At 38.6% G+C, this 26,343-nt stretch overlaps 1 protein-coding gene across 2 annotated transcripts in view; it reads right to left on the bottom strand.

Annotated features, from left to right (window-relative positions):
- The window catches only part of rngtt (RNA guanylyltransferase and 5'-phosphatase), a 106,039-nt gene that overhangs the window by 39,049 nt on the left and 40,647 nt on the right, over positions 1-26,343 (bottom strand). The window contains exon 11 of one of the 2 annotated variants that reach the window (XM_023952891.2): positions 5,548-5,712. The exons of the other annotated variant lie outside the window; for it this stretch is intronic. Coding sequence (XP_023808659.1) covers positions 5,548-5,712 — 165 coding nt within the window. The remainder of the gene's footprint in view (positions 1-5,547; positions 5,713-26,343) is intronic. 2 annotated transcript variants of the gene reach the window in all.

Genomic DNA, 26,343 nt, shown 5'->3' with positions numbered 1-26,343 from the left:
CATAAAAACTTCATTCTGCCGGAGTCTGTGGTAATGTGTTGTAGTCTAGAGCATTATAAAGTAATCATTTCTAACAAATCTATGTAAGTTAGAGCAGTGTTTTTCAACCAGTGTGCCGCGGCACACTAGTGTGCCGTGGGAGATGGTCAAGTGTGCCGTGGAAAATTGTCCTCATTAACTGATCTAAAAACATTAACCATCTCCAGGATTTCAGCTCTCTGTTCATCCAAACAGGCCCTGATAAAACACTGAGGAGTTAGGAATATAAAAGATGTAAAATACATTTTCTTTGCGTTTATTTTATTTTATTAAAGACATTTTGATAAGAATGACTGTACAGTACCGCGATTCAGCTGCACCTTCGGCTGTATTTTGGAAAAGTCCCGTCCCTTTAACTGTCTCCACCAATCATTCTTGGGGAGCTTAATCACATGTCATCAGTCTGACCAATCAGAAGTGGTTAAAGTCTTCACTTCCTTGTCCCGATTTAGCTCGTAAAGTCGCTCAGTTCTAACAAAAATAGCAGCTAAAGCTCGTCTTTAGCGGTGTAGCTTTGCACAGAATCCGGTATCAGACCGTGGAACAAGTGAACAAAACACTGAAGCTCCGAAAACCGATCTTCGGCCGTTTTATGCACTACATCTCCCATGATGCATTGGGTCATGAGATTGACAGCGCACAAGGAGATCTGTTGTTAAACGTCTTGAAACAACGAACACACATCAATCTGTTTTTAAATCTTCTAACTTAACTTTTATTGCATTTTTTAGAAAAAAAACAGCTGCAGTTTCCAGCTTTTTCTGACACAATTATCTCAAAAATGCATGTGAGACTATGGAGGGACTGTAGATCAATACAGACCATGGATGCTGGTGTGCCGCGGGATTTTTTTTAAGGTTAAAGTGTGCCGTGGCTCAGAAAAGGTTGAAAAACACTGAGTTAGAGCAAGCTAACAGCACTAACGAATAATGTACAATTTAAACTTCCGGCTTTGACACAGGTTATTTTCAAATTTCAGCTACAATACTAGTGGTTTATATAATCTATAAACTGAGAATAGTTGTGTTTTTAAAAAAACAAAAGTATGGAGAGAAATTAGACTCAGTCGGATTTGTGCGTGCGTAATTCTTGATTTGTGCGTAAATTAGGATTTGTGTCTGCATATTCTTGCTTTGTGCGTGCGTAAATTAGGATTTGTGCATAAATTTGGATTTGTGCGTGATTTGTTACTCACATAATACGTTTTGTGTAAAAATTAAAAGAATATAAAATGAAAAAAATACAAAATGCAATTTACGTATGCACAAATTAAGATCACAGCAGCTTGAAACTACTTACACACACACATCTTTAAAAAACACGCACAAATCCCTTGTTACGCACACACGAAGCCACAGTTACGCACGGATCTACCGTGAGACTGTTTTCACTTCTCACAAATTCGTCGGTAAGTGCTGCGTTTAAATACCAGTGGATTGCTCGGTCATTAGAATTTTCCTATCAGCCTTCCCTTCTAAACGTATTTCCTTCAGTGGGTGTAGCAGGGCTTAAAAAAACTTTAAAGGAAAATAAAAATGTATGCACAAATCCTAATTTACGCACGCACAAAGCAAGAATATGCATACACAAATCCTAATTTACGCACAAATCCGACTGAGTCTAATTTCTCTCCATACAAAAGAACCTACATAAAAAACTGAAAACCTAAACTATTATATCTTCGTCAGCAATGCTAGTCATCACAGAAGAACCTTTCGTTGACCAGGATGTAAGCAAAGATGTCATGACATCTTCATAGGTCAACCAGAGAAAGACTGCAGCCTAAAGGCAGAAAGGTAAAACACAAAGTTAGCAGCACAAGGAGCAGTATCTGCTGACCTTACCGAAGGGATATACCTTCTTTTCCTTAACATTAACTCCAAGCAAGGGAGGCATAAGAGAGCATGCAAGTGGAGCAAACTAAAACAGACGGCAATACTTGATTTTTCTTTATATGAAGCAGCTCCCTCACCAGTGCACCTGACCTTTACTGTATGGCCATAACTTGCATCATCAGTGGTGAAATTATGTCTGGGAGGCTTTGAAGAGGACTAACATTCTTAAAGCAACAGAAGTAAACAAACATGAGTCATGAAGTCCATGTTGAGTATTCTAAAAAAATAAAAAAATAAAAGCAGAACTCCTCAACACATTTCATTCAGTGAGTGGATGCAGCAGCAACCAGAGATCAAGAATTGCGCATTTACAGTGCAGCTTCTTAAACCTTACCATTAAGGAGGTCTGAATGAAGGTTGAATTATGTGAACATTTTTTGTCAAGTGTCTACAAATTATCTAGGACATGCAAGAGAGGGACAAAACTAACATTTTTTGCTGATGAGTAAAAAATGTATAGCTGGCTTGAGGACGAAGAACTGATTTAACTTTGGTAATTCAAGCACAGCCTGACTAATGCGATAAATGCTAAGCACAAACTTAACAATAATGAGTTTACAATCAAAATAGGGTAGGAATGATTAGGGATTTTAAGGTGCATGGATTATTTATTGTCCTTTACAATTTAAAAATTGTTCAATTTGAACAGAAAATAAATTATTCAAGTTTGTAATCCTTAGTTCACCTCAAAATAACCTAGCCAGATCTCATAGCACTAGAAAAATCTACCTTATCTTTAGTAATTATCTTACCTTTAGAGGGATATTTTAACCCCAAAAATGAAATCTCAAGCATGCCATGAGGGTCTGAAAAACTCTAAATTTAGGACATTTACACCATGTCACCTTTACATAAAAAAGCTTTTCATTTTCAGAAATCTTCTCCGACCAAAGGACGTCATCCAGATCAGTGCTTACGCATCAGCTCTGCATGGTGCATCTGCTACTGACTAGACACTGACCACACATTTGAGCTCCACTCCAAATTATGTCTTAAAAGGACATTTCAGTGGAGAAGTAGAAGTTATAGCATGATTAAAAACAGCAAACTAGATGAATTAAATGCTTTTATATCCATCTTTGACTGTGATTTTAAAGTAAACTGCTTCTTAAATCATTTTGCAAAGTGAGTAAATCCCATTAGCCATTTTATTTTCAGGATACACACCAAAGCTTCGTTTCATCAGCTATGCCAAAGCTCTGTGAAATCGGGCATCTAAGTAAAGTATTTAAACGGAAAAATATCACAAATTCGTTCTAGTTCAATAAAGAATTTAGTTGAGATTTATGATCGAGTTAAAAAAGGTAATCCTGCCATTCCATGCGATGTAATAAGGCTGGCTAGAGGTGTCATATGAGAAACTAGATTAATCTCAAATCCAATTTTTTTTAGGTAAATGTGTCAGAGATGTTGAACCCCCACTGAAGTGTAAATATACTTAATCTGCATTTCATTTTCTTCTATAGATTTAACATTATCAAAGACTGAGGCGGCCATCATGCAGCAGTAGGGCGGTCGACCCCTGATCGGAAGATTGCAGGTTCGATTCCCGCCTTGTCCATGTGTCAAAGTGTCTTTGGGCAAGACACTGAACCGCACCTTGCCTCTGGTGGAAGGTTGGCACCATCAGTGTCCGGCAGCGGAGCCGCCATCAGTGTGTGAAGGTGTGTGTGACTGGGTTTGTGACTGTAAAGCGCTTTGGGCCTTAGAGGAAGGTAGAAAAGTGCTATACAAGTATACGCTTTATAGCATTTACCATTAGAGGAAATTATAACCGCGATCTATTTAATTACTACGTTCAGAGGTTTCGACTTTTGTGTAGAGAAAAAACATGATGTACTGTTGATGAGGCAGGTGATTATTAAAAAAAGAGAAAACCAATAAAAACCCTTAAAAACACAGATGGAAAAAAAGATAAAGATGGAAGAAGGAATGTGGAACAACTGATGTTTTAATAAGATTTATTTTAAAAGAGTATTCAATGTTATTTTAAAAAAATAATAAGATATTTAGTATACTAAGTAACAGTTCAACACTATTTTAACAATATATATTCTAAAATCTATTTGTTCTAAGAAAATTGATCACACTAAGTTGGTGGCAACACTTGGGTAATTATTCTAAACTACCTTAAACAGAAAATGCTTTGTTACATTTTATAATTACAGCTGACTTATTTTAGACAGGTTTAAAAACAACTGTTTAGCAGCAATGAAATTTAAGAGGCAGTCCCCACAGAGGAGTGTTTCTTTTAATTATAAAGATTTGAGGGATAGGATTTGAGGTTGTGCCATGTAAAACCCCATAACGTTTATTATTTGCAGACTTATTTGCAAAACTGTTTGATAACAATTCAAATCTAGTCAAATACATCTATCCAACCAAGATAGTTGGGCCAAACAATAGGGAAATTCCCAGATAATTGACTTGGCTGCTCTATTTTACAAATTCTATAAAAGAGCGATCTTTGTTAGAGGTCTAGAAAAAAAAAGAAACAGAACAAATTGCCTCAAATAAGAGATAAGTGAGGGAATTAATGCTGAAGTGACTACATCTCCAGTGTTTGGCCAAAATATCCCTAGAAGGAATTTCTGAACGTTGTCATGAAGGGGAGGGTTGTCTTGCTATGAATTAATGAGCCAGATTCCAGTTTCCTGGAGTTATTTCCCTATAAAACAGAGATATGACTGTATTCAGAGCAGATGGTCTCAGGGGAACACAATAGTGCAGTCAGAAACCAGACACAGTGACTTCATTTGCAGTGTTTTGTACCCAACATGAGCAAGAAAGTTGGTGGGGTGATCTCTCAAAGAACTTCTAAGACATGAGGATAGCAAGGGGTTAGACCAGAGGTAACAAAGTCATATAGAACATTTTTGAAGCGCCAAAACACGTCTATTACATTCAACCCCTTCTTGTAATTCCATCATATGGGAAAATGCCCGGCCAAGACTTCCGAACGCTTGGAGTTAGAGCAAAAACACACAGTTTATTGTGCTCCAACTTCCCACTCATTTACAAAGGGCACAAGTTCACACTTTGAGGAAGGCTCAACAGCTATTCAGATGATAAAAGCTCTAATCTTTTAAGTCTATAACTATTGTCGCAGACTTTCTTATTTATTTATTTATTTATTACACAACAACTACTTGAGAAACAAGTCCAGAAATACAGTGCAAAATAAAACAGTCTTAAAATATATCTTTTAAAGAAACTAACAACATTTAAGATGATAAACAGTAGCACTTAACATAATCCACTAAATCTTAAAGCTTCTCCTGATGTGCCCCAAAGAGCAAATATGGAGGTGTCAGGCACTTATTTTGGAGCTCCTTCCCTCCCCTGAGATAGTCATTTACACACAATAAATATGGATGGGTGTACGTGTGTCAGCTGCTTGCAGTTTCTCCACTCTCAAGAGATCAATTTGACCACAAGGAACGTTTTTTTAAGAGAAAACCCCCAAGATGAAACACTTTTCACTTGAATAGACAATATGATGTAAAATGTATGGGTGTATGTCCATAATTTTAAGAGAAAAAAAAAAACAGAATCAGATGATTTAAGCCAAAGTGAGGAGAAAATAAAAAGAATCAGGGGTGGAGCACCTTACCTTGCGTGAAGCGTGGATATCAAAGAAAGGCTTGTTACGGACACTGAAGGGCTCCTTGGTTTTGTCAATCTGTCCCGTCTTCATTTTTTCCATCCTTGGAGAAATTATTTCCTTTTCTATACATAACAATCTGATATTGAAATCACACTGGCCCACAGGCTGTCCCTGAAAAACAAAACAATCGTTTTTAATAACTGTGCATTGGGTTAAGTTAGAATCTTAAAAGCCACAAAATAATCCTTCATTTGAGCAGAAAAACAATAAACAGATTGACCAACACCAAAACTTTAGCTTCGGTGGTGGTATTCTTTAAATTACTTTAACTCTTCAACTGTTTTACACAAATAATGCAATCCGAAGACTAAAAAAGTACAACAACAATAGGCCTGCACAATATACCGCAAATTTATTGTTATCGCGACATCAAGCTGTGCAATATACATACCGCAAAAGACGGCGAAAATCACAATAAATGGTTTCCTTAAATGTGCTAAAACAAACTCATGGCAGCTTGAAATATTGGATAAATGAAATAAATCCCTTCATGCATTTAACCAATCGGAAGGACCCGTTTACATTGTTGATCAATCAAATGAGCCCTTTTATCTTTGATGTTTGCCTCCTACGTCGACAAGGGTCATTTGGAGTATAATTTTTAAACTGTTGCAGTGAAATGGAAATGATGTTTTTGGTTTTTTTGCTATTTGTTTATATACCGCAAATTATCTCGTTATCGCAATATTAATCACCAATATCGCATATCGCGAGTTTTCCTCATATCGTGCAGCCCTCAACAACAACAACAAAAAAACATCAGGGTACTACAGTGATCTACACCCTTTAACACCGAAGATAAATAATACACCCTCTGTGACCTGATAACTCTTTGACCGTTTACAATCAACTTGAATCAGCTGGTTCTGTCACAGAAAAAGCGGCTTTGCACCAATATTACTGATGTTAAGTGTTGCAAAATGGCGCAAAGACACTTTTTCCCGCGGCAGAATCAGCCGATTTATGTTGATTGAATAAACATTTCACGACTTTAAAAGTGTCAGCACAAGGCTTTCCTCTGCTTCAGAATCTGCAGGAATTACGTTTATCGCGTAAATGGTTGAAAATTTTTTGTAGCTGAAAGAATGTAAACAAAGGATTAAATAATGAGCTCACATTTTTTTGGAAATATTCTTTTCAAAAATTACGGTTCATAGAGTTTAAGAGTTCCTCTTAAATGCGTTTCTCAACTGTTTGTTATAGGAGCTGCAAAGTTTTTTAGGGTGTATTCAGACTGGACACATTTGGTCCCCTTAAAGTGAACCAGACTTAGTTTTCCCCAATTGGAGGTGGTCTCTATTTGTTTCCAATCGGACTGAGCTTCGGTTTACTCTGAGATTCCTCAGTCTGAATACAATCCGCCCTCGGAGCAGAACAACTGAACCAAAAAGGCCACCGTAGCCGACGTAAACAGAAGAGGAATAAAGCCACAAATGAGCAACGATTGTCATGTTATCAAATAGAAAAAAGGGTTCAACAGTTTATTTGTTAGAACATTTATTTTAACACCACTGGAAACGCTTCTTGTTCTGTGTATTGTTATATGTGGCATGCGCCCGGCAGGAGCTGCTATGGCGTTAGGGCTGCACGATATGAGGAAAACTCGCGATAAGTGATATTGTTGATTAATATTGCGATAACGATATAATTTGCGGTATATAAACAAATAGCAAAACAACCAAAAACTTCATTTTCATTTCACTACAACAGTTTAAAAATTATACTCCAAATGACCCTTGTCGACGTAGGAGGCAAACATCAAACATAAAAGGGCTCATCCCCGATTGATCAACAACGTAAACGGGTCCTTCCGATTGGTTAAATGCATGAAGGGATTTATTTCATTTGTTCAATATTTCAAGCTGCCATAAGATTGTTTTTAGCAACTTTTATCGTAACCATTTATTGCGATTTTTGCCGTCTTTTGCGGTATGCATATTGCACAGCTTGTTGTCGCGATAACAATAAATTTGCGGTATATTGTGCAGGCCTATATGGCGTTATCCTAAAAACTACCTTTATGTTACAAATTCTCTTAAAATAATGCCATAACATCACAAGGATGAGACACAGCAATTCATTGAAATGTGATTGGATGAGTTCAGGCTCATCAGAACAATTTTGAATGTGATGCACATTGCTTCTCACCGTTTTCCTGACAATCTACGCGTCATACACACTTATCAGTGTCCCTTCGTAGCTGTCTTCTTGCCAGTAACCGCACTGCAGCATTTCTCCACCGGACCACAAACCCGAGTAAAAAGTGTTGAGCCTGACGTACAAAACTTGTGAGCGAAATAGAAAGTTTGAATAAAAGAAAAGCACAGGGCTTCCATAATGCCTGGCCCGATTTGCTTTGCCCCGCCCTCATAATTCCTGACCAATGAGTAGAGATATCTCTGGTCACATGTTTCAAGTTTTAGTCCAGAACAGGAAGGTCCCCTTGACAGTGGTCTAAATACAGACCAAATCCAAGGTTCAGGACTTGATCCAGACAAAATTGAGCGCACTGGGTCCGGACCAAACGGTTTTCTCAGTCTGAATACACCCTTAGTTTCTATCATTCCCTAGGAGATAGCTGAATGTCAGTGACTGCTATATAAAGGGGGTTGTCATTTCAACTTTCTTCATCTTTGCACACAACAAGGATTAAAAGAAAAAAAAAAAGAAAGAAAAAAAGTAGAAGCATCGCTGGGTTCTGAGTGGTTTCAGACACACACAGGTCAACCATGAGAGAAAGCTTTCCTTTCTGAGGAAGCCTTGAAGAATAAAAATAAGAATCATGCTTTTCTGCATCTCCACTTTAAAGCATGCACACTTTGAACTTCTTGGGGACAATCTGGAGCAGAAAGGATTCAATTTGGTTGTGTTTCGCCAAACAAGAGTCTGCCAACAGTATAATGCTGCTCAGAGAATTTTCAAGGTTGCTTATTTTAAACCCCCTCAAACCTCAAGAAGAAAACAGATAGTCAACAACGCAAAACGGTGTGCAAGAGCCTTGGTTACATAGAAAAACAGTTACTACTATCCAGTTTTTCAGGTAAATTTTCAAGAATTAAATACAAATTTTTAAAGCAGCATCAACCTGCAGCGTAATACTTATTCATTGGAACCGCATCTAATTTACAGAAAACATTCATGACAACGGAGTAACATCAATTTTTAAAGAAAAGCACTGGAAACTATTTTTTCTTCATGGCCACAGTCACAGTTTTCACCTCTTATTGGTCAGACAGCATCACAGACAAAAATAGACTCCAACCTCAACACTTCTCAAACAGACAAGGGTACTGAGGCAGAGCAAAAGGTGGCTTCAAACCCATCTGTCTAGCCATCACTACCGTTACCTTAAATAACATCACAGAGCTCACGTTTGTGTCCCTGGTAGGAATAACAAAGCACGGGTGCAAGGTGGAAGAGGAACTGCATCTAGCATACACAGTAACATGACCATGTCAGTGTTAAATGGTGCAGAGAAGAAATGTACTCCTTTAATTAACATTTTCTGTCACTTCTCTGCAGCTCAAATGACAAAGTGATTTAAAAATGACTCGCAGATGTCAGTTTCACTGAAAAATGGAGGGAAAGGAAAATTAAGACAGACAGAGACTGAATCAATGACAATTAATTCCAACAATATATTTTAACAACTGACAAGAGAAATACCCCAATTTTAAATAAGGGACAGAATACTGGCTGATAACATATAGTAAAAATCCCAAGACAACATTCTTCTTTCGATCAAACTAAAAAAAAACATCCAAAAACTGTTCAGATCTATCCCAGACTTCTATTTTTTGGCAGTAAAACATTTTCAAAAATCAGATGGCTTCTTTTAAAAGAACAGACAAAGGCTACAGTGCTGCAGCCTTAAGCAAGAAGAACAGGCTTTTCAAGGCTTTGATTGGTTTAGCTGCACTATCATCTATTCCCAGCACTGGCCGTAGTGCTGTCTTTCAAAGAAAAGAATATAATCAATAAAGCATTCTGCACAGTTGTATAAAAATCACCCATGAACAGTATTCTTAAAAAAATCCTATATAAGTTTAGCAGATCCTCAATTTGACATTTGTTTTAGTCAAAACTACATGCAACCTTTAAAGACAGGTAATAATTGTAATACTATTAGTCAGTATATGAATTTTAAACAGCATTCCCAAAGAACATTTTATGTATTGATAAGTTCTGGGGTGTGGGGATATGCCTTTGGATCATTTGTATTCTAAATCTATTCTATAGAGCTTCAAAGCCACTATTTGGGAGAGGAAAAAGATTTTTGGAGTTCCAGATATCTAATCAGCAATTACTAGAGGGAAGCACACCTTTTTCTTTTTTTTTTTTTTTTTTTGCTAAACTCGCATCAGAAAAAGACAAAGGAAAATTAAAGAATGAGTTTAGTACGTTGGTTTTGAAAAAGATGAAGACTTCAGGGTTAGAAACCAATTTCTGTGAGAAAGTAGGGCCACCCTTCGTTGGTGTACTACATCTACGAAATATTCTTCTTAATTTAGTTGGTTCAAAGCTATGAAATCTGGGGAACATTTCAGTGAATGTTAATATTTTAGTGGATTAAAACTACAGAAATGAAAGAAAGCAGATCTCATTAGAAGAATAATTAACTATTTTCTATAATAAAGTGTTTATTTAAAGCAAAATTCCCTGATCGAGCCTTCTTAAAATTAGTTTAAATGCCATTCAAAGATAAAGAAAAATCTGCCAGATGTTCAGCCCTATATGTTTACCTACAGATTAGACATATGGTTAGTAACTGAGCAACAAACCGTCTACTTCTGCTTTGACGTACACTCAAAAATGTTCATGGCAACTGACCAACTTATATTGTGTGGATTTCAAAAAGACTAAATTACTTAAATGGACTCTTTTTATATTTTATTTGAGGCTGACAGCAGTAATGACACTTCATTCTCCTGGAGCAACAGCTGGTATGGTGTCCCACACATTCAGCACCATCTGTCAGCTGTGTCATCAGGAAAGAACAAGATGTACTGTAAGTGTGGATGATTCAAGGCAGGTCCTGTTCACCACTCTTCAAATGGAATAAATGCTATCAAACGTGACTGGAGGGGAAAAAAATCAGTTATCTGTGCCAAATCATCAAGAAACGTGTTTTTTTTAATTTTTTATATTATTTGTATTCAGATCTTTATGTCTCTGCGTCGATTGTGCTCCTTTTGTTTATTGTTAGTTTAACACCAGACATAACCGGGTTTACCTTTTTAAAAATAAGATAGCTGTGAACTGATCCTAACATGACAGACAATACAGAGGCACATTTCTATCACAATGAATGGATTTAACACATTCCTCTAACAAGGTTTTGCTCTTGTATACAAATACACATCCTGTAAACCTCAACTGTGTAAGCTAAATAACAAGAAAACACTTTTAAGGTAATTTTTATGGCCCGCAGCACTCACAGAGTGCAAGGACCATATTGTAACTGCTACGAGGGTCGAACACTCAAAAGGTCCAAAACGTCAAAAAAACGCGTCAAAACGCCAAAAAATGGGGTCAAAAGTCGCCCAAAGCACAAAACGACACGACAATTGTGTAACGCAACAAAAATACACACACACACGCACAACACCAACGCAAAAACGTAAAAATTGTAGTCGCAAAAATGACGACAAAAGCACAAAAAAGCCCAAAAAAGCCCTCCAAAGACGGGTTTAAAGCCAAAAAGACATGCCCAGCCTATAGTAAAAGACAGGCCGCATTGAAATACATAGGCCGCCTGACTGCAAAAACTTCTATATTGTTTCTGCTTCGTTTCATTATTATGGCCCGCAGCACTCACAGAGTGCAAGGACCATATTGTAACTGGTACGAGGGTCGAACACTCAAAAAGGTCCAAAAGGTCAAAAAAACGCGTCAAAACGCCAAAAAATGGGGTCAAAAGTCGCCCAAAGCACAAAACAACACGACAATTGTGTAACGCAACAAAAATACACACACACACGCACAACACCAACGCAAAAACGTAAAAATTGTAGTCGCAAAAATGACGACAAAAACACAAAAAATCCCCAAAAAGCCCTCAAAAGACAGGTTTAAAGCCAAAAAGACATGCCCAGCCTATAGTAAAAGACAGGCCGCATTGAAATACATAGGAAATCCTAACCGCAAAAACTTCTATATTGTTTTTCGAATGTTTATTATTATGGCCCGCAGCAGTCATAGACTGCAAGGACCATATTGTAACTGGTACGAGGGTCGAACACTCAAAAAGTCCAAAACGTCAAAAAAACGCGTCAAAACGCCAAAAAATGGGGTCAAAAGTCGCCCAAAGCACACAACGAGACGACAATTGTGTAACGCAACAAAAATACACACACACACGCACAACACCCCCACACAAACGACAAATTTGTAGTCGCAAAAATGACGACAAAAACACAAAAAAGCCCCAAAAAGCCCTCAAAGAACGGGTTTAAAGCCAAAAAGACATGCCCAGCCTATAGTAAAAGACAGGCCGCATTGAAATACATAGGCCACCTGACTGCAAAAACTTCTATATTGTTTCTTCTTCGTTTCATTATTATTATTATTATTATGGCCCGCAGCACTCACAGAGTGCAAGGACCATATTGTAACTGGTACGAGGGTCGAACACTCAAAAAGGTCCAAAACGTCAAAAAAACGCGTCAAAACGCCAAAAAATGGGGTCAAAAGTCGCCCAAAGCACAAAACAACACGACAATTGTGTAACGCAACAAAAATACACACACACACGCACAAAACCAACGCAAAAACGTCAAAATTGTAGTCGCAAAAATGACAACAAAAACACAAAAAAGCCCCAAAAAGCCCTCAAAAGACAGGTTTAAAGCCAAAAAGACATGCCCAGCCTATAGTAAAAGACAGGCCGCATTGAAATACATAGGCCACCTGACTGCAAAAACTTCTATATTGTTTCTGCTTTGTTTCATTATTATTATTATTATGGCCCGCAGCACTCACAGAGTGCAAGGACCATATTGTAACTGCTACGAGGGTCGAACACTCAAAAGGTCCAAAACGTCAAAAAAACGCGTCAAAACGCCAAAAAATGGGGTCAAAAGTCGCCCAAAGCACAAAACGACACGACAATTGTGTAACGCAACAAAAATACACACACACACGCACAACACAAAGCACAAACGTCAAAATTGTAGTCGCAAAAATGACGACAAAAACCCAAAAAAGCCCCAAAAAGCCCTCAAAAAACGGGTTTAAAGCCAAAAACACATGCCCAGCCTATAGTAAAAGACAGGCCGCATTGAAATACATAGGCCACCTGACTGCAAAAACTTCTATATTGTTTCTGCTTTGTTTCATTATTATTATTATTTTTCTTTTACTTTCTTTCTTCCACTTTGAGCTCAAATTTGACCCCCGCCACATACCCGAAAACTCACCAAAATTGGCACACACCTAGGATAAATTGAAAATGAATTTTCGGCAAAAAGAACGTCACCCCCCCGAGGTCGATGACATCACGGCAAGCGTTCCCGTGAAAAAAATGAATGGGCCGAAAATCGCTTATAAGGCCAAAAAAAAAAATTTTGAAATACAGTTACAAAACCAAAACACGCGTGTTGGAGATATCCCAAAGAAGTTATGAAATCATTATGGGATGGCCACACGACTTACGGCTTGGCGGCCATTTTGTGGCGAACTCAGAGAAATGGCGATTTTCGTGTTTTTTGACAATATGGGAAAACGATACTTTTGTTTAAGCGATTTTCACGAAATTGCACACACATGCCACAAACACGATTCTACAACTACCAAAGAAGTTTTGTTGACCTTTGACCTTGGCAAAGGGCGGCCATCTTGAATTTTCATAAAAAAGCACCTTTAGTAACGGATACAAACGAAAACTCGTCCTAGGGATTTTTATCGATCTTTTTGAAACTTCTCGGGCATCAATGGCAAGCTACTGTGGACAAAATGTTGGAATTAGAAGTTGTAGAATTTGAAACGCGTGCGCGTGGCGAATTCGCAACCGTCGCCATTTTAGCTAGCTCGCAAATATTTTATCGAAATAGCCTTAAACTGAAATATGCGATACCCTGGCCCACACTGAACAAAACGATGTCACATACGACAAAATCGATAAAGGAATGTGGCCGTGGTAAACAAAAAACGATCGCAAAAAAAAGTGCTGACTCGGCAAAAAACAATTTTTTCGGATTTTATTTTTAAGAATCGGCTAACGAAACCCAGATAACTTTGTCGGGTATATCCAAAGAAAGTTTTGAAATCATTACGTGATGGCGACACGACCTACGATTTGGCGGCCATTTTGTGCCAAAATCTGCCATTTTGAGTTTTTCGCGTTTTTACACAATATAGAAAAATGAACTTTTTTTCGAGCGATTTTCACGAAATTTGACGCGCATGTCCCTAGCGTAAGTCTACATTCACCTCTGGAGTTTCGTCGACCTTTGACCTCGGGAAAAGGCGGCCATCTTGAATTTTCTATAAAAAACACCTTTACCACCAGATTCAAACGTAAACTTGTCGTTGGAATTTTCAGCGATCGTCTCGAAACTTTTTGGGCATCAATGGCAAGCTACTGTGGAAAAAATGTTGGAATTAGAAGTTGTAGATTTTAAACGGCGTGCGCGTGGCGAGCTAGCAAAGTGGCGCACTGTTATAACTCCTATGTTTTTCAATGGACTATTGTGAAATTTGAATGCATGCAATAATGCCTGAAACTGCATACATTGAAAAACACTGGATATGGACATATAAGGAATTTGGGCGTGGTTAGCATAAAACCACTGTTGCTAAGGACAACAAAAACTTTACTTTTACCGATTATTCCGAAACTGACGTCAATCTGTTCGTCCTCCCGAGGGTACCAAAACATAAAATGGTTGCTATGGAGAAAAAATCAACAGAAAAGCTGCCATTTTGGAAAAAGTAGGTTTTTTATCAACTTGTGACATGTAGCTCTCACCAATGGAGGAATGTGTTTTCCTGAGTCAGTTGATGATGCAGATCGCTATGCTAGCAATTTTAGCTATATTAGCATTACTAGCATAGTTAGCATAATTAGCATTTTAGGTAATGTGTTTTTCTGAGTCAGTTGATGATGCTGATCGCTATGCTAGCACTTTTAGCCACATTAGCATAGCTAGCATAGTTAGCATAATTAGCATTTTAGGTAATGTGTTTTTCTGATTCAGTTAATGATGCTGATCGCTATGCTAGCACTTTTAGCCACATTAGCATAGCTAGCATAGTTAGCATAATTAGCATTTTAGGTAATGTGTTTTTCTGAGTCAGTTGATGATGCTGATCGCTATGCTAGCACTTTTAGCCACATTAGCATTGCTAGCATAGTTAGCATAATTGTCATTTTAGGTGATGTGTTTTTCTGTGTCGGTTGATGATGCTGATCGCTATGCTAGCACTTTTAGCCACATTAGCATAGTTAGCATAGTTAGCATAATTAGCAAATCCAGCCTTGACTAGCTTTTAATTTGCGGGCTGTGAGGGCGGTGAGGTCAGCGGTGGTGCGTAGGGTTAGGGTTAGGGTTAGGGTTATATTATTATATTAATAATATAATAATAATAAAATAATAATAATATAATAATAATATTATATATTATTATATTATTATAATATTATTATTATTATTATTATTCTTGCACACTAACGGCGTCTTTGAGCTTAATTTTGACCCCCGCCACATACCCGAAAACTCACCAAAATTGGCACACATCTGGGATAAATTGAAAATGAATTTTCGGCAAAGAGAAAGTCACCCCCCCGAAGTCGATGACATCACAGCGAGCGGTCCCGTAAAAAAAATGAATGGGCCGAAAATCGCTTATGGGGCCAAAAAAAATTATTTCAAATTAGAGCAACGAAACCAAAACACGCGTGTTGGAGATATCCCAAAGAAGTTTTGAAATCATTATGGGATGGCCACACGACCTACGGCTTGGCGGCCATTTTGTGGCCAACTCAGAGAAATGGCGATATTCGTGTTTTTTGACAATATGGGAAAACGACACTTTTGTTTAAGCGATTTTCACGAAATTGCACACACATGCCAAGACCATGATTCTACAATAACCAAAGAAGTTTTGTTGACCTTTGACCTTGGGAAGGGGCGGCCATCTTGAATTTTCATAAAAAAGCACCTTTAGTAACGTTTACAAACGAAAACTCGTCCTCCGGATTTTTATCGATCTTTTTGAAACTTCTCGGGCATCAATGGCAAGCTACTGTGGACAAAATGTTGGAATTAGAAGTTGTAGAATTTGAAACGCGTGCGCGTGGCGAATTCGCAACCGTCGCCATTTTAGCTAACTCGCACATATTTTATCGGAATAGCCTGAAACTGAAATATGCGATACCCTGGCCCACACTGAACAAAACGATGTCACATACGACAAAATCGATAAAGGAATGTGGCCGTGGTAAACAAAAAACCGTCGCAAAAAAAAGTGCTGACTCGGCAAAAAAAAAATCTTTCGGATTTTATTTTTAAGAATCGGCTATCGAAACCCAGATAACTTTGTCGGGTATATCCAAAGAAAGTTTTGAAATCATTACGTGATGGCGACACGACCTACGGTTTGGCAGCCATTTTGTGCCAAAATCTGCCATTTTGCGTTTTTCGCGTTTTTACACGATATGGAAAAATGAACTTTTTTTCGAGCGATTTTCACGAAATTTTACTCGCATGTCCCTAGCATAAGTCTTCAATCACCTCTGGAGTTTCGTCGACCTTTGACCTCGGGAAAAGGCGGCCATCTTGAATTTTATATAAAAAACACCATTACCACTGGATTCAAACGTAAACTTGTCATTGGAATTTTCTTCGATCGTCTCAAAACTTTTTGGGCATCAATGGCAAGCTACTGTGTAAAAAATGTTGGAATTAGAAGTTGTAGATTTTGAACGGCGTGCGCGTGGCAAGCTAGCAAAGTGGCGCACTGTTATAACTCCCATGCATTTCAATACAATACAGTGAAAATTGAATGCATGCATTCATGCCTGAAACTGAATACATTGAAAAACACTGGATATGGACATATAAGGAATGTGGGCGTGGTTAGCATAAAACCACTGTTGCTAAGGACAACAAAAAGTTTACTTTTACCGATTTGTCCGAAACTGACGTCAATCTGTTCGTCATCCCGAGGGGACCAAAACATAAAATGGTTGCTATGGAGATAAAATCAACAGAAAAGCCGCCATTTTGGAAAAAGTGGGTTTTTTATCAACTTATGACACATAGCTCTCACCAATGGAGGAATGTGTTTTTCTGAGTCAATTGATGATGCTGATCACAATGCTAGCACTTTCAGCCACATTAGCATAGCTAGCATAGTTAGCATAGTTAGCATTTTAGATAATGTGTTTTTCTCAGTCAGTTGATGATGCTGATTGCTATGGTAGCACTTTTAGCCACATTAGCATAGCTAGCATAGTTAGCATAATTAGCATTTTAGGTAATGTGTTTTTCTGAGTCAGTTGATGATGCTGATCGCAATGCTAGCACTTTTAGCCACTTTAGCATAGTTAGCATTGTTAGCATAATTAGCAAATACAGCTTTGACTAGCTTTTAATTTGCGGGCTGTAAGGGCAGCGGTGGTGCGTAGAGTTGGGCGTGGAAGGCGGGTTGCGTCTGCGGGCCATACAACGCCGCTTGCGGCTTTAATTATTATTATTCCGCTTTCTATCTGCGCCTTTGAGCTCAAATTTGACCCCCGCCACATACCCGAAAACTCACCAAAATTGGCACACACCTAGGATAAATTGAAAATGAATTTTCGGCAAAGAAAACGTCAACCCCCCGAAGTCGATGACATCACGGCGAGCGTTCCCGTAAAAAAAATGAATGGGCCGAAAATCGCTTATGGGGCCAAAAAAAAATATTTTGAAATACAGGTACGAAACCAAAACACGCGTGTTGGAAATATCCCAAAGAAGTTATGAAATCATTATGGGATGGCCATACGACCTACGGCTTGGCGGCCATTTTGTGGCGAACTCAGAGAAATGGCGATTTTCGTGTTTTTTCACAATACGGGAAAACGATACTTTTGTTTGAGCGATTTTAACGAAATTGCACATACATGCCACTAGCACGATTCTACAACTACCAAAGAAGTTTCGTTGACCTTTGACCTTGGGAAGAGGCGGCCATCTTGAATTTTCAAAAAAAAGCACCTTTAGTAAGGTATTCAAACGAAAACTCGTCCTAGGAATTTTCATCGATCTTTTTGAAACTTCTTGGGCATCAATGGCAATCAATTGTGGACAAAATGTTGGAATTAGAAGTTGTAGATTTTGAAACGCGTGCGCGTGGCGAATTCGCAACCGTCGCCATTTTAGCTAGCTCGCACATATTTTATCGGAATGGCCTGAAACTGAAATATGCGATACCCTGGCCCACACTGAACAAAACGATATCACATACGACAAAATCGATAAAGGAATGTGGCCGTGGTAAACAAAAAACGATCGCAAAAAAAAGTGCTGACTCGGCAAAAAAAAAAAAAATCTGATTTTATTTTTAAGAATCGGCTAACGAAACCCAGATAACTTTGTCGGGTATATCCAAAGAAAGTTTTGAAATCATTACGTGATGGAGACACGACCTACGGTTTGGCGGCCATTTTGTGCCAAAATCTGCCATTTTGAGTTTTTCGCGATTTTACACAATATGGAAAAATGAACTTTTTTTCGAGCGATTTTGACGAAATTTGACTCGCATGTCCCTAGCGTAAGTCTACAATCACCTTTGGAGTTTCGTCGACCTTTGACCTCGGGAAAAGGCGGCCATCTTGAATTTTATATAAAAAACACCATTACCACTGGATTCAAACTTAAACTTGTCGTTGGAATTTTCATCAATCATCTCGAAACTGTTTGGGCATCAATGGCAAGCTACTGTGGAAAAAATGTTGGAATAAGAAGTTGTAGATTTTGAACGGCGTGCGCGTGGCATGCTAGCAAAGTGGCGCACTGTTATAACTCCCATGCATTTCAATACAATACAGTGAAAATTGAATGCATGCATTCATGCCTGAAACAGATTACATTGAAAAACACTGGATATGGACATATAAGGAATGTGGGCGTGGTTAGCATAAAACCACTGTTGCTAAGGGCGACAAAAAGTTTACTTTAACCGATTTGTCCGAAACTGACGTCAATCTGTTCGTCCTCCCGAGGGGACCAAAACATAAAATGGTTGCTATGGAGATAAAATCAACAGAAAAGCCGCCATTTTGGAAAAAGTGGGTTTTTTAGCAACTTATGACATGTAGCTCTCACCAATGGAGGAATTTGTTTTTCTGAGTCAGTTGATGATGCTGATCGCTATGCTAGCACTTTTAGCTATGTTAGCATAACTAGCATACTTAGCATAATTAGCATTTTAGGTAATGTGTTTTTCTGAGTCAGTTGATGATGCTGATCGCTATGCTAGCACTTTTAGCCACATTAGCATGGCTAGCATAGTTAGCATAATTAGCATTTCAGGAAATGTGTTTTTCTGAGTCAGTTGATGATGCTGATCGCTATGCTAGCAATTTTAGCTATGTTAGCATAGCTAGCATAGTTAGCATAATTAGCATTTTAGGTAATGTGTTTTTCTGAGTCAGTTGATGATGCTGATCGCTATGCTAGCACTTTTAGCTATGTTAGCATAGCTAGCATAGTTAGCATAGTTAGCATTTTAGGTAATGTGTTTTTCTGAGAGAGTTGATTATGGTAATCGCTATGCTAGGACTTTTAGTCACATTAGCATATTTAGCATAGTTAGCAATATTAACAAATCCAGCCTTGACTATCTTTTAATTTGTGGGCGGTGAGGGCGGTGAAGGGCGGAGAGAGCCGCGGTGTTGCGTAGAATTGGGCGTGGAATGCGGGTTGCGTCTGCGGGCCATACAACGCCGCTTGCGGCTTTAATTATTCTTCCCGTTTCTAACGGATCCGTAGATCGCAAATTTGACCACCGCTACATACCCGAAAACTCACCAAAATTGGCACACACCTAGGATAAATTGAAAATGAATTTTCGGCAAAGAAAACGCCACCCCCCCGAAGTCGATGACATCACAGCGAGCGTTCCCGTAAAAAAAATGAATGGGCCGAAAATCGCTTATGGGGCCAAAAAAATTTTTTTCGAAATACAGTTATGAAACCAAAACACGCGTGTTGGAGATATCCCAAAGAAGTTATGAAATCATTATGGGATGGCCACACACGACCTACGGCTTGGCGGCCATTTTGTGACGAACTCTATGAAATGGCGATTTTCGTGTTTTTTGACAATATGGGAAAACGACACTTTTGTTTAAGCGATTTTCACGAAATTGCATACACATGCCACAAACACGATTTTACAACTACCAAAGAAGTTTTGTTGACCTTTGACCTTGGGAAGGGGCGGCCATCTTGAATTTTCAAAAAAAAGCACCTTTAGTAACGGATACAAACGAAAACTCGTCCTAGGGATTTTTATCGATCTTTTTGAAACTTCTCGGGCATCAATGGCAAGCTACTGTGGACAAAATGTTGGAATTAGAAGTTGTAGGATTTGAAACGCGTGCGCGTGGCGAATTCGCAACCGTCGCCATTTTAGCTAGCTCGCACATATTTTATCGGAATAGCCTGAAACTGAAATATGCGATACCCTGGCCCACACTGAACAAAACGATGTCACATACGACAAAATCGATAAAGGAATGTGGCCGTGGTAAGCAAAAAACGATCGCAAAAAAAAGTGCTGACTCGGCTAAAAAAAAAAAATTTCGGATTTTTTTTTTAAGAATCAGCTAGCGAAAGCCAGATAACTTTGTCGGGTATATCCAAACAAAGTTTTAAAATCATTACGTGATGGAAACACGACCTACGGTTTGGCGGCCATTTTGTGCCAAAATCTGCCATTTTGCGTTTTTCGCGTTTTTACACAATATGGAAAAATGAACTTTTTTTCGAGCGATTTTCACGAAATTTGACTCACATGTCCATACCATAAGTCTACAATTACCTCTGGAGTTTCGTCGACTTTTGACCTCGGGAAAAGGCGGCCATCTTGAATTTTCTATAAAAAACTCCTTTGCCATTGGATTCAAACGTAAACTTGTCGTTGGAATTTTTATCGATCGTTGCGAAACTTTTTGGCCATCAATGGCAAGCTACTGTTGAAAAAATGTTGGAATTAGAAGTTGTAGATTTTGAACGGCATGCGCGTGGCGAGCTAGCAAAGTGGCGCAGTGTTATAACTCCCATGCATTTCAATACAATACAGTGAAAATTGAATGCATGCATTCATGCCTGAAACTGAATACATTGAAAAACACTGGATATGGACATATAAGGAATGTGGGCGTGGATAGCATAAAACCACTGTTGCTAAGGACGACAAAAAGTTTACTTTTACCGATTTGTCCGAAACTGACGTCAATCTGTTCGTCCTCCCGAGGGGACCAAAACATAAAATGGTTGCTATGGAGATAAAATCAACAGAAAAAGCCGCCATTTTGGAAAAAGTGGGTTTTTTAGCAACTTATGACATATAACTCTTACCAATGGAGGAATGTGATTTTCTGAGTCAGTTGATGATGCGGATCGCTATGCTAGCACTTTTAGCTATGTTAGCATAGCTAGCATAGTTAGCATAATTAGCATTTTAGGTAATGTGTTTTTCTGAGTCAGTTGATGATGCTGATCGCTATGCTAGCACTTTTAGCTATGTTAGCATAACTAGCATAGTTAGCATATTTAGCATTTTAGGTAATGTGTTTTTCTGAGTCAGTTAATGATGCTGATCGCTATGCTAGCACTTTTAGCCACATTAGCATAGCTAGCATTGTTAACATAATTAGCATTTTAGGTAATATGTTTTTGTGAGTCAGTTGATGACGCTGATCGCTATGCTAGCACTTTTAGCTATGTTAGCATAACTAGCATAGTTAGCATAATTAGCATTTTAGGTAATGTGTTTTTCTGAGTCAGTTGATGATGCTGATCGCTATGCTAGCACTTTTAGCCACATTAGCATAACTAGCATAGTTAGCATAATTAGCATTTTAGGTAATGTATTTATATGAGTCCATTGATGATGCTGATCGCAATGCTAGCACTTTAAGCCACATTAGCGTAGCTAGCATAGTTAGCATAATTAGCATTTTAAATAATGTGTTTTTCTGAGTTAGTTGATGATGCTGATCGCAATGCTAGCACTTTTAGCCACACTAGCATAGTTAGCATTGTTAGCATAATTAGCAAATCCAGCCTCGACTAGCTTTTAATTTGCGGGCTGTGAGGGCGGTGAGGTCAGCGGTGGTGCGTAGAGTTGGGCGTGGAGGCGGGTTGCGTCTGCGGGCCATACAACGCCGCTTGCGGCTTTAATTTTTATTCTTCTTCTTTCTTTCTTCCACTTTGAGTGAAAATTTGACCCCCGCCACATACCCGAAAACTCACCAAAATTGGCACACACCTAGGATAAATTGAAAATGAATTTTCGGCAAAGAGAACGTCACCCCCCCCACGATGATGACATCACGGCGAGCGATCCCGTCAAAAAAATGAATGGGCCGAAATTTGTTTATGGGGCCAAAAAAAAATATTTCAAAATAGACTTATGAAACCTAAACACACGTGTTGAAGATATCCCAAAGACGTTATGAAATCATTATGGGATGGCCACACGACCTACGGCTTGGCGGCCATTTTGTGGCGAACTCAGAGAAATGGCGATTTTCGTGTTTTTTCACAATATGGGAAAACGACACTTTTGTTCAAGCGATTTTCACGAAATTACATACACGTGCCACAAACACGATTCTACAACTGCCAAAAAAGTTTTGTTGACCTTTGACCTTGGGAAGCGGCGGCCATCTTGAATTTTCATAAAAAAGCACCTTTAGTAACGGATACAAACGAAAACTCGTCCTAGGGATTTTTATCGATCTTTTTGAAACTTCTCGGGCATCAATGGCAAGCTACTGTGGACAAAATGTTGGAATTAGAAGTTGTAGAATTTGAAACGCGTGCGCGTGGCGAATTCGCAACTGTCGCCATTTTAGCTAGCTTGCTCATATTATATCGGAATAGCCTGAAACTGAAATATGCGATTCCCTGGCCCACACTGAACAAAATGATGTCACATACGACAAAATCGATAAAGGAATGTGGCCGTGGTAAACAAAAAACGATCGCAAAAAAAAGTGCTGACTCGGCTAAAAAAAAAAATTTCTGATTTTTTTTTTAAGAATTGGCTAACGAAACCCAGATAACTTTGTCGGGTATATCCAAACAAAGTTTTAAAATCATTACGTGATGGCGACCCGACCTACAGTTTGGCGGCCATTTTGTGCCAAAATCTGCCGTTTTGAGTTTTTCGCGTTTTTACAGAATATGGAAAAATGAACTTTTTTTCGAGCGATTTTCACGAAATTTGACGCGCATGTCCGTAGCGTAAGTTTACAATCACCTCTGGAGTTTCGTCGACCTTTGACCTCGGGAAAAGGCGGCCATCTTGAATTTTCTATAAAAAACACCTTTACCACCAGATTCAAACGTAAACTTGTCGTTGGAATTTTCATCGATTGTCTCAAAACTTTTTGGGCATCAATGGCAAGCTACTGTGGAAAAAATGTTGGAATTAGAAGTTGTAGATTTTGAACGGCGTGCGCGTGGCGAGCTAGCAAAGTGGCGCACTGTTATAACTCCCATGCATTTCAATACAATACAGTGAAAATTGAATGCATGCATAAATGCCTGAAACTGAATACATTGAAAAACACTTGATATGGACATATAAGGAATGTGGGCGTGGTTAGCATAAAACCACTGTTGCTAAGGACGACAAAAAGTTTACTTTTACCGATTTGTCCGAAACTGAAGTCAATCTGTTCGTCTTCTCAAGGGGACCAAAACATAAAATGGTTGCTATGGAGATAAAATCAACAGAAAAGCCGCCATTTTGGAAAAAGTGGGTTTTTTAGCAACTTATGACATATAACTCTTACCAATGGAGGAATGTGTTTTTCTGAGTCAGTTGATGATGCTGATCGCTATGCTAGCACTTTTAGCTATGTTAGCATAACTAGCATAGTTAGCATAATTAGCATTTTAGGTAATGTGTTTTTCTGAGTCAGTTGATGATGCTGATCGCTATGCTAGCACTTTTAGCCACATTAGCATAGTTAGCATAGTTAGCATTATTAGCATTTTAGGTAATGTGTTTTTCTGAGTCAGTTGAAGATGCTGATCGCTATGCTAGCACTTTTAGCCACATTAGCATAGCTAGCATAGTTAGCATAATTAGCATTTTAGGTAATGTGTTTTTCTGAGTCAGTTGATGATGCTGATCGCTATGCTAGCACTTTTAGCCACATTAGCATAGCTAGCATAGTTAGCATAATTAGCATTTTAGGTAATGTGTTTTTCTGAGTCAGTTGATGATGCTGATCGCTATGCTAGCACTTTTAGCCATATTAGCATAGCTAGCATAGTTAGCATAATTAGCATTTTAGGTAATGTGTTTTTCTGAGTCAGTTGATGATGCTGATCGCTATGCTAGCACTTTTAGCCACATTAGCATAGTTAGCATTGTTAGCATAATTAGCAAATCCAGCCTTGACTAGCTTTTAATTTGCAGGGCTGTGAGGGCGGTGAGGTCAGCGGTGGTGCGTAGAGTTGGGCGTGGAAGGCGGGTTGCGTCTGCGGGCCATACAACGCCGCTTGCGGCTTTAATTATTATTATTATTATTCCCGTTTCTAACTGATCCGTAGATCGCAAATTTGACCCCCGCCACATACCCGAAAACTCACCAAAATTGGCACACACCTAGGATAAATTGAAAATGAATTTTCGGCAAAGAGAACATCACCCCCCCCACGATGATGACATCACGGCGAGCGTTCCCGTCAAAAAAATGAATGGGCCTAAAATCGCTTATGGGGCCAAAAAAAAATATTTCGAAATACAGTTACGAAACCAAAACACGTGTGTTGGAGATATCCCAAAGAAGTTATGAAATCATTATGGGATGGCCACACGACCTACGGCTTGGCGGCCATTTTGTGGCAAACACAGAGAAATGGCGATTTTCGTGTTTTTTGACAATATGGGAAAACGATACTTTTGTTTGAGCGATTTTCACGAAATTGCACACACATGCCACTAGCACGATTCTACAACTGCCAAAGAAGTTTTGTTGACCTTTGACCTTGGCAAGGGGCGGCCATCTTGAATTTTCATAAAAAAGCACCTTTAGTAACGGATACAAACAAAAACTTGTCCTAGGGATTTTTTTCGATCTTTTTCAAACTTCTCGGGCATCAATGGCAATCAATTGTGGACAAAATGTTGCAATTAGAAGTTGTAGAATTTGAAACGCGTCCGCGTGGCGAATTCGCAACCGTCGCCGTTTTAGCTAGCTCGCACATATTTTATCGGAATAGCCTGAAACTGAAATATGCGATTCCCTGGCCCACACTGAACAAAACGATATCACATACGACAAAATCGATAAAGGAATGTGGCCGTGGTAAACAAAAAACGATCGCAAAAAAAAGTGCTGACTCAGCAAAAAAAAAAAAAATCGGATTTTATTTTTAAGAATCGGCTAACGAAACCCAGATAACTTTGTCGGGTATATCCAAATAAAGTTTTGAAATCATTACGTGATGGCGACACGACCTACGGTTTGGCGGCCATTATGTGCCAAAATCTGCCATTTAGAGTTTTTCGCGATTTTACACAATATGGAAAAATGAACTTTTTTTCGAGCGATTTTGACGAAATTTGACTCGCATGTCCTTAGCGTAAGTCTACAATCACCTTTGGAGTTTCGTCGACCTTTGACCTCGGGAAAAGGCGGCCATCTTGAATTTTATATAAAAAACACCTTTACCACCAGATTCAAACGTAAACTTGTCGTTGGAATTTTCATCGATTGTCTCGAAACTTTTTTGACATCAATGGCAAGCTACTGTGGAAAAAATGTTGGAATTAGAAGTTGTAGATTTTGAACGGCGTGCGCGTGGCATGCTAGCAAAGTGGCGCACTGTTATAACTCCCAGGTATTTCAATACAATACAGTGAAAATTGAATGCATGCATTAATGCCTGAAACAGAATACATTGAAAAACACTGGATATGGACATATAAGGAATGTGGGCGTGGTTAGCATAAAACCACTGTTGCTAAGGACAACAAAAAGTTTACTTTTACCGATTTGTCCGAAACTGACGTCAATCTGTTCGTCCTCCCAAGGGGACAAAAACATAAAATGGTTGCTATGGAGAAAAAATCAACAGAAAAGCCGCCATTTTGGAAAAAGTAGGTTTTTTATCAACTTATGACATGTAGCTCTCACCAATGGAGGAATGTGTTTTTCTGAGTCAGTTAATGATGCAGATCGCTATGCTAGCACTTTTAGCCACATTAGCATAACTAGCATAGTTAGCATAATTAGCATTTTAGGTAATGTGTTTTTCTGAGTCAGTTGATGATGCTGATCGCTATGCTAGCACTTTTAGCCACATTAGCATAGCTAGCATAGTTAGCATAATTAGCATTTTAGGTAATGTGTTTTTCCGAGTGAGTTGATGATGCTGATCGCAATGCTAGCACTTTTAGCCACATTAGCATAGCTAGCATAGTTAGCATAATTAGCATTTTAAGTAATGTGTTTTTCTGAGTCAGTTAATGATGTTGATCGCTAAGCTAGCACTTTTAGCTATGTTA

Source organism: Oryzias latipes, chromosome 24, assembly GCF_053564925.1.
Source record: "Oryzias latipes strain Hd-rR chromosome 24, Olatipes_Hd-rR_3.1".
Taxonomy (NCBI): Eukaryota; Metazoa; Chordata; class Actinopteri; order Beloniformes; family Adrianichthyidae; genus Oryzias; species Oryzias latipes.
This window is presented reverse-complemented; position numbering and strand designations above follow the sequence as displayed.